Below are 11936 nucleotides of genomic sequence, written 5' to 3' on the forward strand. Positions count from 1 at the left end.
AAAAATAATTAGATTTAACACTCTAAAAAAGTTAATTGTATTTTTTTACCCATATATGTAAAAAAAAAAAAAAAAGAAGAAGTTCTATCAACTTTAAACTAAGGGCATGTTTGGCATGTTTGGCAAAAGCTTTTAAGAAGTTTTTATGGAGCTTTAGAAGTTTTGTTTGAAAGGATTAGTTCGAGCTTTTATTCTGACACTAAAAGTTTTTTTACAAAATGTTGATTGAAGCAACGTTCCATTTGTGGCTTTTAGTGGTAGGAGCTTTTATTGTTTTAAATTACATATATACCCCCGTAACACAATAGAACCAGATCAATTACACAGCACAACCTTATTTGACTCTCTTTTGTAGTCACGTTCATCTCTTATTTCAGTCTTTTTTACAAATATATTGAGTATGTATATTTGTATCTAACTCAGTATCCTCGAAAAAAATATAAAAATAATGAAGAATCGTAGAAGAAACAAACCCAGTAACTGATGGCTTATATTTCACCATATGGGTAACATGAATTGGACTGTGCATTCGAGCTTGAGAATTGAACTTTTTTTTGAAAGGGTTAGATATTATTCATCCACCTCAGAGCTCATCATAAGAAACAAAGAGTAATTTAATTAGTTTCTTTGAATATATGAGGAGAAAATATGAGGAAAAAGAAATATAGGTTAGAATTGTACTTGGTGAAGAAGACATTAGTTTTATATGGATAAGAATCAAGTGGGTGGTAATGTGGTAAAGTGGTACTGGTATACAAATCTTTTGTGTGTGTATGTAATATGTTGTGTGTGCTCTTGTTTTTATGTAAATGTATGTACTATGTATAATATTATAAGGTGCTTGTAATTTGTCTGATTTTTTTTTTTATACAATTTTTGCTACATGCTACCCGTACATGAATAAATATATGATACATATTTATTGAGTATTGATTCACCTTCTATCAAAAGAGATTTTTGAGACGATGAGTATTAAATTATAAAACTTACGGGTCATAAGACAACATTTTTTTTACATTTTAGTTTTGTCATTTTTTGTCATTTTATACATTGAAATAACAGCTACAATTATCATGTCAAACGTTTTTATTAAGTAAAAGCTTATGCTAACAGCTTTGGTGAAAAGCTATAGCTTACAACTCCAACAAAAAACTACACCTATCAGCTACTAGCTACATCTACTTTCGCCAAACATACCCTAAGTTTTTATATATAAAGTCGTAGCAATCATGCATTGAAAATCTTACATAATTAATAAGTTGCAATATAAATAGAGACTTTAAATAATCATTACCATTAATTCTGTTTAAATATTAAGTCTGTTATTCAAGATTCTAGATATATAAATTACGTAGGGCGCCCTAACTTACACATTCATCAAACTATTAAATATATTAAAAAAACGTATATGTGAAAAATATAACATAATAAATATCTATTATCATATTATTATTATATTAAATTAAAATTGTATATAAATTTTGCTTAGCTAACTATATCTTTATTTGGTATATATCTTAAAATGTTAAAATAAAGTTTATATAAAAAATACGTATTAGTACAAAAAAACATAATAGATATCTATTATTAATATTAAGTTTTAAGTTAAATTTTAAAATACCAAAAATAAGCAAAATTTTTTACAATTTGACAAGTAAGCAAAAATCCTACATGTCATTGAAAAAAAGTGTCACATAAGCATATTTATATCATCTCTTAGTTATATAGAAAGAAATTAGTATAAAAGAGTAATCATGTACGTATTTTATAGTATTTTAAACTATGAGTGAAAATTTCACAATTTCACTGGCGCAAAGATAATAATATGAGTGAAAATTTCAAGCTGTTAACTCATTATAATTAGCTTGATACAAATTAATTTACTTTCAACATTTTAAATGTTGAGGCACGTACAAGGGAGTCTGAATAAGTGAGAAAGAGATTTCTTACCAACTGATCGAAAATTTAAAGAAAAAAAAATTGTGAATGAAGTTTTGATGAAACATATATGTAAAGTCAATTTGGCAAAGGTTAGAGGCCCCAATATTGTAGGTTGGTTGTCTTGTCCAACTTAGATGCCTTTTAAACTTTTTACATAGTTCCAAATCGATCCCCTACCACTTTCATGCGTAGAAAGCATTACGGTGCACTTTTTTAAGTTTTGTGGGTAGATTGTATACGTTGAAAGAGAAATGATTTTAAGTCTCATTCACTTGGAGAAATGAAGATACAATGGAAGACAAGTGACTTGAAGAAATGATATTAAAAAAAAGGAAATGGGAACATCATCTAATTGTTGGTTAATATTTTTATAAAAGTTAAGGGTGGTATTTCACATGTAAATTGTCATCCGTACCTCTAATTTGTTAAAATTAAGACTTAAGAATACTTTTGTCGTTTAACAAAATTCCGACATACATTTGGCAGAAACTGGCATAGACAAATACATATTTGGGCAGCCTATTAAAGCTCTTAATTTAAATGGATGTGATTATTGAAAAATCATGACCACTTGGGTGATATTAACATACATTATACCGAAAAAACAAGAATTATGTCATGTCTATTTCATCTTAGCCAAGTTTTATGACCTTTATCTATATGAGTCGAGATTGATACCTCTACAAATATCCAATATAAACGACATAAAACATAGATATTTATAAAATGCGGAATATGAAAGCTATAAGATCATCTATATTCTTATTGGAAGTCACTTCAAAAAAACCAAAGGGCAAATAATCGTAAGTGGACGTCGAGGCGATATGTAGACGAGCTAGGGCCGAGACAGGGAAGGGTACGGTTCACATACTATATATCTTAATTTGTATGTAGCCTCCTGAAACCTGTTATTAAGGTTAGTCTATTTTATTATGTCAACATAGAACGAACCATGAAACAAGTGGCTTGTGACATTGTCTTTCTTGATAAGCATATCTCTCCTACTTTGGGACCAAATTAGAGTACATATTATTACACTACTGGACCAGAAGAGATGTACATTTAAAGTAGCTAACAATCCTAACCATTCATACTTTTAATATAGATAATACCATTTTTTTTTCCCTTTGTCTTTCTTCTTTTAAAAATAGTGGAAATTTTAAGAAAACTTCTCCTGCCAGTACTCAGAGACAGGAATGGACCATGATAGTGACATCTCAAATCTTACTAGAGGTTAGATTATGGAAGACATTAGTTATGAGCTATTTTCAGTTTTATCAACAAGGGTGGATTGGTGTAGAAATAAAGAATTTATCAGTCCTTCTTTTTTAAATTTGACCTTGAATATCTTTATTTGTATCATATGATAATTAATGAAAAATTTATATGTGAATTGGCGTTCACATGCATTTCCATTGATATAATTTTAATCGAGTATTATATAATAAAAACAAAAAAAAATAAAGTCAAAAGTCGAAAAAAAAACTTCAAAAAGTCAATCAAGACATGTAAATTGAGAGAGGGAATATTATGTAAAACCAAAGTAATTCTAAAAGTTTAATCGTATATAAGTGGCCATTTAATAATTTGCATGAGTTGTGGCAATGTTGACTTACATTTTTGCCTAAAATTATTTTGTTGTAAAAGAGAAGTGTGTTGCAAATGTGCACACTGGTTGCTTGGTTAAAACCTTTTGTGTTGGATCCTTATTTATATCTCTTCAATCATGACTCATAAATGTATACTTACTTGCATATAAAGTAATATGATAACCTTTTGCTTTAACACACAACGTGGGTAAAATCATCCTCATTTAGTAATTATGAGTCTAAAATGACTCTTCTATCCTCTGATTAGGACTTTTTTTTTTTTCTCTTCATTTTGTAACACTCCAAAAATCTTAAAGGAATGGGTTGGCCCAAGACCTTCAGATCACAATTACACATTCTTTCGTATTAGTGTTGAAATAGTCTTTCATAGATGTAAGCTTGTTGTAGATCCAGTCTATGAGACAAAATGAGTTGTTAGTAGTCAATCTTACACCTCATTATTTACTAGTACCTCACAACTACTACATATATACTCCAATTTTTATATAAACAAAAATGGTTAGAGATTTATTGTGAAATCAAATAATGGGATTTGTAGGATTTTTTTCATAGTAGTCAAACAACTGTTCTGATTCCTTTATTAAACTATAATACCTGGAAATCAGCTAGTTGATTAAAGTTTCTTTGTAATTTTGTATGTTGTAATATCGACGATGTGTGAGTAATTTAAGTCCGCCGGTTTATGAGTTGGACGATTTTTGCCATTTTGAAGTTGCACCAAGCACCTAGAAACAATAGCTAGAATGCGAATGTAGCGTTGCAAGCTAGTATGGATAGAAGTTATTGTGTAATTTTTTTGGTAAACGAATAAATGGATTAAGTTTTCGTTGTTCATGTTACCTTGTAAGGTGGAGTCTTTGACTGAGATCTACGCCGGCCTAATCAGGTATCCCACGACCATTTTTTATATCCGTGTACCTAGGGAGGTTTTAACCATAATTATTTTCTTTCTTTTGAAGATTATCATATTAATTTCAGGAATATTGTTGGGTAGTTGAAATGTAGCTTCTGCAATAGTACTATGTAAATGATGACAGAAGCCTTTTAAAGAAAAAGTAGTGTCATTAACTCGTACTCAAATGCAATTGTTTGGTGAAACATAATGATGGTAGTACAAAACTAATCAACTATTACTAGAATGTCCAAACTTCCTTTATGAACTTTTTAACATGAGAATTATGTAAATAAAAAGTAATAAAGTCAATTTGTTACATTGATGGACACTATGAAATTAGATAAAAATTAGGCCTGAAAAGGTGTCAAAAAATAAAACCAACATTGTTCAAAGCAACAAAGGATACTTGCTAAGATGAAAGAAAGAGACATAAAGTGAAGAAAGAGAGTGATTTGTAGGTATATGAGCAAAGATAATTAGTGACAGGCTGGTGTAAATGGACCATCCTTAATCATCATAATTGATGATAAACAAATGAAACCCCACATGGAAACATCTTCAATCAATCTTCCCTAACTGTTCTCTTTTTTATTTTTATGCCTTTTGTTTTTCTTTGTTTTCTTCTCCCTTAATCATAATTCATCTTGCTTTCTATTCACTTTTAACCAAAGTCTGAAAAAAGTTAGTTACTTGCAGCGTGAAAACGCTTTTAAACCTTGTGCGAAGAGTAAACGTTAGATGGATGAGATTTTCCCTTTGCGAATTACCCGGGGATGGAAAGTCCTCTGACTCGCACGTACTCGGCCAAACTATACATAAACCATGTTTTAAAAAATGAAAAAACGTTAATGTTTGCCTACGCTTGTGGGCAAATCAATGTGGGATCCCTCTTGTTTCGATTATTTAGCCAACCACGGACGGACAGAGGATTGAACTTAACTGACCATGTTTGGCATTCCTTTTACAATTTCCACCAGATTGACAACTTTAAGTTCATGTAATTGTCAATGTCATTCTTCAACAAATTTGGCCACGACTACAGTTTGGTAGATATTAAATCAAATTAGCCAATACCCATCTCTTTAGTTACATTCTCTTGTACTCTAATTTAGAACTACTCCCATCAACCAAAATAAATGATCAAAAAACAAACTGAAAAAATCATTTGAACAGATAGTAAATTGTTGTTGAAATTGAATGACGCCCAACTAGACTCGTTAAAATGGTTAAAACATTGCAATTTGCAAGGGCAACTTAAAGAACCAGAATTTTAGATGACATGATTGCATTTTGTCTACTTATTTGGTTAGCTAACAATCTTAGCACCTGAAAGTTTGAAACTTTCTTTTATCTAATCTCAAACGTGTAAGAGTATATCATCGTTGGAACAAAAACTTCTATCTTGAAAGAAAGAAAGAAAGAAAAAGAAACAGGGTGTGAAGTGATATGGATTCCAATGTTGATTTTTTGGAAGGTTGCAAGAGAATTTGGGAGCCAGGCTTTCATGTAAAGTTTGGCTGTCTATCTCTTAAGGGGTATCTTTCTACATCTAAACACCACTACTTTAAACATTCTACTTATCCAAAAAGATTTTCTTTTTTCATCATCAGTTTCTAAAGCAGATGATTGCCAATTAAAAAGGTCTTTGATTCCTTGGCCAAAGTCAGATCTTCACCAGGCCCAACATGCGATTTTGATTCGCTTTCTCTCCTGTCTTTGTAATAATGTCTTGATAATTTGCGGTTTTGGACCAAATCTTTAACAACGCTATAGTATGTACTTTGGTTACTTAGAACTTTACGTGTGTTTTACGCATACCATTTCTTCTCTAATTATCACCTGCTAATAAAGAAATAACCGCAAAAAACATGATAGTTGTACACTATCATTTGTATGGACTACTGTTGGTCAATCTTAGTATACTTGTATATATACAAGCATATACATCGACACACATCACACATACAAACATGTTACTATATGTGGATACATAGATAAATTGTGGGTCTGTACATATGGGCGTGGCTATGCTTAATATTATGGATATATTACAATGAGAGTGTAACACTTCATTTCTAGCTTCATACAATTCTAATGTAAATAATACTGTCGTAAATCATAGTTACATTCTTGTAAATGAATTAGTACTCCAACTTTAAGGTTACTTACCCTTGAAATTGGGCAAGCCTATATCTATATAGGTCATATTACCAAGTTTAAGAACAAATGTACAATGTTCTGTTATTATAAATAGTACAGGGAAATAAAGTATCATTTGGGGGAGTAGTTTTATTCTAATTGTTTTCATTCATGGTGGTGAGAGACACACAACATAAGAGTGGACCTTTTAACTATAGTGTTACGTGATTTACATTCTCTTATGTTGTTTGTGGACCGGTCAGTGAGTGACCGATAATGAGTCGGTTATCTTCTTCTTCTTTTGCTGTCATTCAGGGTAGAAAAAGAAAAGTGGGATGAAAGGGTTGTCAATCTTGGGTTCCATTATAGAGTTAAGTTAAAGTCCCCACTAACAGCTGGTTTACAATCAAGAATAACAAAATTCAACTATCTAATCTTCATTCTAAAAGCACCATCTTTTCTTATTGTTAAGTCTCTCTTGCAAATTTCAATTTTCTTGCCCCTGATTAAGACACCTCTGAAAAGAAAAATCACCATCATATTCAAAATCAAATATGATTTATTTTTTATGTGGGGTGGGCCAGAAAATTGAGGAAATTTGCTATTTCTTATTGGATCTTGAAAAAAATATCTTAAGAGTGTACGAAATTATCTGCATAATCAACGGTCGAGTACTATTCTGGATCATTTTTTCTAGGTGCTTATGTTGTGGATCAGTCCTTTATAACTAACTAATCTTTCAATGATATATGCAAAGCTATGAACCGGCCAAATACGTTTGTTAGAGCCCAGACCCACACGAAAGGTGATAACACGATATATGTTGGAGACGCATACAGAAAGATAAGTAATGAAACTTGTTGAGATAAGCAAAAATAATGATTAGATTTATATCATAATGTTAAGAAATTATGTGAAAAAAACAAGGTTGCAGGCTCTTTCTTCCCATCAACCCTTGCAAACATGTTACAACATTTTACATAGTTTATAGTACTCCCACCACTGCGACGATAAACTTATAGAAATTAGTTCTAGGATTATACAAACAAATTTTTTTGTAAAAATAAGATATCAGGTGAAGATATGTCTTCTTCCTTTCTCTATACAAATGTTCTTCTTGACTAACGGCCTATATAATTAAGTCAACAAATTTGATATCATAGTTCAACTTTCATTTGGCCCGTGCCTATTGTTCCTGCATCAATCAAGGAGTACATACATTAGATTAAATCACTAATTAGACATTAGTTGACTTTTTTTAATGACAAAGTCAACTCACCGTGGAAGCTTGGTCCTTGATTTTGGCCAAATCCCATCTGTACAACACTCTGAAGATCATTTTCCCAAAACGCAGAAGCCTGAAATGTTTTTGTTTTAACAAAAATCAACAACAAAAAATTGCTGGATAAGACGCTTTGTTGATTAAAATGAATTTATCACTTACTTCTCCAAAACCATCAATATGTGATGGTTTCATGTTTGAAGCACGGTGCATCATAGCCATCAATGGGTTCTCTGGCCCGTCATGAACCATGCCATAAAATGGCTGAACCGATGCATCCAAATGGTTCATGGCATTCATCATGGAAGCCCGAGTCTGAAAACATGCCAAAAGTAAGCTAAATAACTTGAAAACTCAAAGTTATCACGCCTCATTTTAAGAAAGATTATGAAAGCTTACGTCTTTAGATAAAAGTGCTTCCATGTTCACATCTGTCCTAGGATTAACGGTTGCTAATTTCATTGACAAAAACTACGCGCAAATAAACATAAAACGTTTAAGAAACTTAATATGCATTCCCTAAAATATATTATGCAATGCTATGATATACGAATACTATACTAGTAACTAGATTTTTTATATACCTCGACTTGCCTCTGCAATGACTGTACGTAGTTAATAATCTCATCAAGCATAACAGCTTTTCCGGTCACCTATAAAATAAAAACTCCCTCTTATATCCACAACCAAAATTTACCATATTTCATAAAATGATGTCATTATTTAGTAAAAAATGTGTTTTTACCTTGTTACAACCAGGGACAAGATCTTGAAGGAACTTCATTCTTTCACTAATCTTTTCTCTCCTAACCTAAAATTTCCGAATACTACGCATAAGAAAATGAAAACAAATATGGGAACAGAATCGAAATAGAATGATGAAAGTGGAAAATACCCTTTCTGCAAGACTATGACTATCAGTAGCTTGACCCCTTCTTGCTCTGACATGAATATAGTCCTTTGGTGGCTCTGCTAATTTCGCATTTTCCTTTGTTTGTTTCGGATTCTTATTCCCCTCTTCCTTTTCCTTTTCTTTTTCTTTTTCCATTCCATTCCCTTCTTCATCTGACTTGCTTCTTTTTGCATCTGATTCCTCTTTCTCCGCCTGCAAATTTCGAAAAAGGTCTTTAATTTATCCCAAAAAAATGTTCAACAAAAATATTGAATAAACTAACCTTGTTATCTTTAGCAGACAAAGTACTAATTTGGGTTTCTTTTCCTTTCCCTTTCGAAATGGCCTTTCGTTTTCTACAATTAGCATTTACATTTTGACCTTTGTCGATTCCGGTGATTTGTTCAGACAAAGATGATTCCTCTTTGGAATTATCCAACTCCTTGTTGTTTTCTTGATTCAAAGACATTAACAATCTACTACTAAACTTCTTCTCAGCAGAAGATGGAATCCCTGATTCCACCATTTGAGGGAATTCTGATTCTTTCATGCCAAAGCTAGAAAACCTTGCAGCTCTTTCAACAAACCCAGGATCTGCAGGGAATGGTGCAGGTGGTAATTGGTGATTCCGGGGAATTCCCAAATTCCCCGGAATCTTGTTCAAATGATGATCCATGATTGAAAGATTAAGCTTTGGTGGCGAATTCAACGGTGTGTTGTAACATGATGTATTAGTACTATTATTTCCTTGAATGCAAGATTCTGGTGATATTTCACCAGAATTACATATACTTCCTAATCTGCCAATAAGTTCTTTTAGAACTACACTCTCACCTCCTGTAATGGCACGCCCCGGAATTGGAATCCCGGGGTGTGAGCTGACCGGAGACGAGACAATGGAACTCAATGCCGATTCAAAGGGATCGCTCTGATCCACAGAGTGATCCCAATTACCATTAAAAAAGCAATTGGGATTCTGTTTTGAGCTAGAATTCATTTCACCAACTTGGGTTTCCAATTCCATTCCAAAGATTGAATTCCAGGCTTGTGGGATTCCAATTCCATTGGTTTGATGGGCATTAAAAAAACCATCTTTTTCCATTTTTGATCAGATATCCTCAAGTGGGTATTGTGTGTTTGAGTGAATTATGGAAGAAAGATTGAAACTTTGAGGATGTGTATATATGATAAATATATATAAATATAGTTGGGTCTTGGAAGTCACTCAAGTGTGTGAAAGATTAAGGTGTGTTTGTGTATGTATAATGTATGTATGTGTTAGAGAGCAGTTGGGGGCCAGTTGGGTAATAACAGAAAAGCATAAGAAAAAAAAAAAAAAGAGAAGAAAGTTGGAAAAAGATGAGGAAGGAAAGTGAACAGGAAGCAATAAAGAAAAGATTAAAGAATAAAGAAGTTGTCCCCCTTTGAACCTTTTTTTTTCACATAAAAAATATTGAATAAAAAATATTACCAAGTATTTATTGCTTATTTGGAAATGTTAGATTCCAATCATTCGTAAAATTGTACTGATCATAAAAATCCCTTTGGTCGATGCTTGCTTTCAAGTTTCAACTACAAAAAAAAATACCAAAACACATATGATTAACCCAGAAAATTCTGGTTAAAAATCATTGACACCTTACTTAATTTTTGTACAACATGGTCTAAAATAAGCCTAAAGAGATGCACTAGGGGAAAAAAAAAATTACTCAAATAAGAAACTTATATTCTAATTGCATGACTACTCTTTTCCTTCTTCGACGGGTAAAACAAAATATATATCTAATTTAGAAACTATAACTTTTTCCACTTATATGTATAGTAATTTTACATAAAATAAGAAATATCTTTACATAAGTAAATAAAATAAGACATATATGTGTCCATGCACGTATAGTTTCCTACTTTTCTAATTACTCGTACATGAAATGTGCTTATAATTAATAAAACAATAATGTTTATCATTTCTTTTGGAATAATATATATGAATTATAATTTTTTTAAAACAGCAAGATTTATATATTAATACCTTGGTAAAGAACGCGTGTGTATCAGTGTATGAGTAAAGATACAGGCAAGACACAAATTTTATACAAGTAACTTCTTGTCATAAAGTTTATATAGTGTAGCATGTGTATTATAAAGGGATAATGACACCGGAGTGTAACCAACTATGATCAAAAGGTTATGTAATGTAACCAACTAATCGACAAGCTATGTAGTGTAACCACCTTTGTTTTTTGGGTTATGTCATGTAAGCTACCGGCTACTTCAAGTTTCCATCCGGTTAAGCCAAAAATAAACTTAAGGATAATGACACCGGAGTGTAACCAACTATGACTAAAAGGTTGTGTAGTGTAACCAACTATGAGCAAAAGGTAATGTAATGTAACCAACTACTCGACTAGCTATGTAGTGTAACCAACTTTGTAATTCCACTAACAAAAATAAAATTATAGAATTATTCATTTCTTTTGCTTCGTTTATCTTCTTCATTTCATCACACGGACTATGGAACACAACTCAATGAGAATTTAAACCCAAAAATATCAACTCACCCGATTTACCATATCATCATCAATCAATATATCTTCTTCTATTTATCACTATATATCTATATCTATATAAATTTCTCCTTCGCCATCGTAGACAAACGGTTTCACCACGCCGATTCATAGAAAAGAGAGGTCGCTTGTTACCGGAATCTTTAAAATTAAAACCATCGCCACCATGATCAATGTGGTGTATTTTATAGAGAAAAGAGGTGTATATATATATATACATATAAATATAATTGTTTATATATAAATAATTAGTAAATATATATTCTTAATATATGTGATACGTGACCCCTTTATTTAATTAAAAAATAATAAAAATGAAAGTGGTAACTGACAACTTGTTTCCAATCTGGTTGCTTATAACACAACAAACAAAGGTGGTTATACTATATAGCTAGTCGAGTAGTTGGTTACATTACATAACTTTTGGTCATAGTTGGTTACACTCCGGTGTCATTATCCTTATTTTAAAAGGCTATGAAGTTATACATTTATAGTGTCTCAAATTATCAATAGAAAGTCTTTTATGTTATGAAGAATAGATGGGCACCGCATAATTCGATAGCGGTGTGGTAACAGCAAGCCGGTGAATCTTGATGGTGGTGGTAACGTCAAG

At 31.7% G+C, this 11936-nt stretch overlaps 1 protein-coding gene across 1 annotated transcript; it reads right to left on the bottom strand.

Moving 5' to 3' along the window:
• Positions 1–7451: 7451 nt before the first annotated feature.
• Positions 7452–10079, bottom strand: LOC122581161 (transcription factor bHLH62-like). The gene is made up of 8 exons (XM_043753328.1): positions 9043–10079; positions 8763–8972; positions 8613–8678; positions 8452–8520; positions 8267–8338; positions 8030–8182; positions 7865–7943; positions 7452–7780 (listed from the first exon to the last, which is right to left on the bottom strand). Exons 1-8 carry the CDS (start codon positions 9859–9861, stop codon positions 7743–7745), a joined length of 1506 nt encoding a protein of 501 aa, XP_043609263.1. The 5' UTR covers positions 9862–10079; the 3' UTR covers positions 7452–7742.
• Between the last annotated feature and the right edge of the window lie 1857 nt (positions 10080–11936).

This window comes from Erigeron canadensis, chromosome 9 (genome assembly GCF_010389155.1).
Source record: "Erigeron canadensis isolate Cc75 chromosome 9, C_canadensis_v1, whole genome shotgun sequence".
Lineage (NCBI taxonomy): Eukaryota > Viridiplantae > Streptophyta > Magnoliopsida > Asterales > Asteraceae > Erigeron > Erigeron canadensis.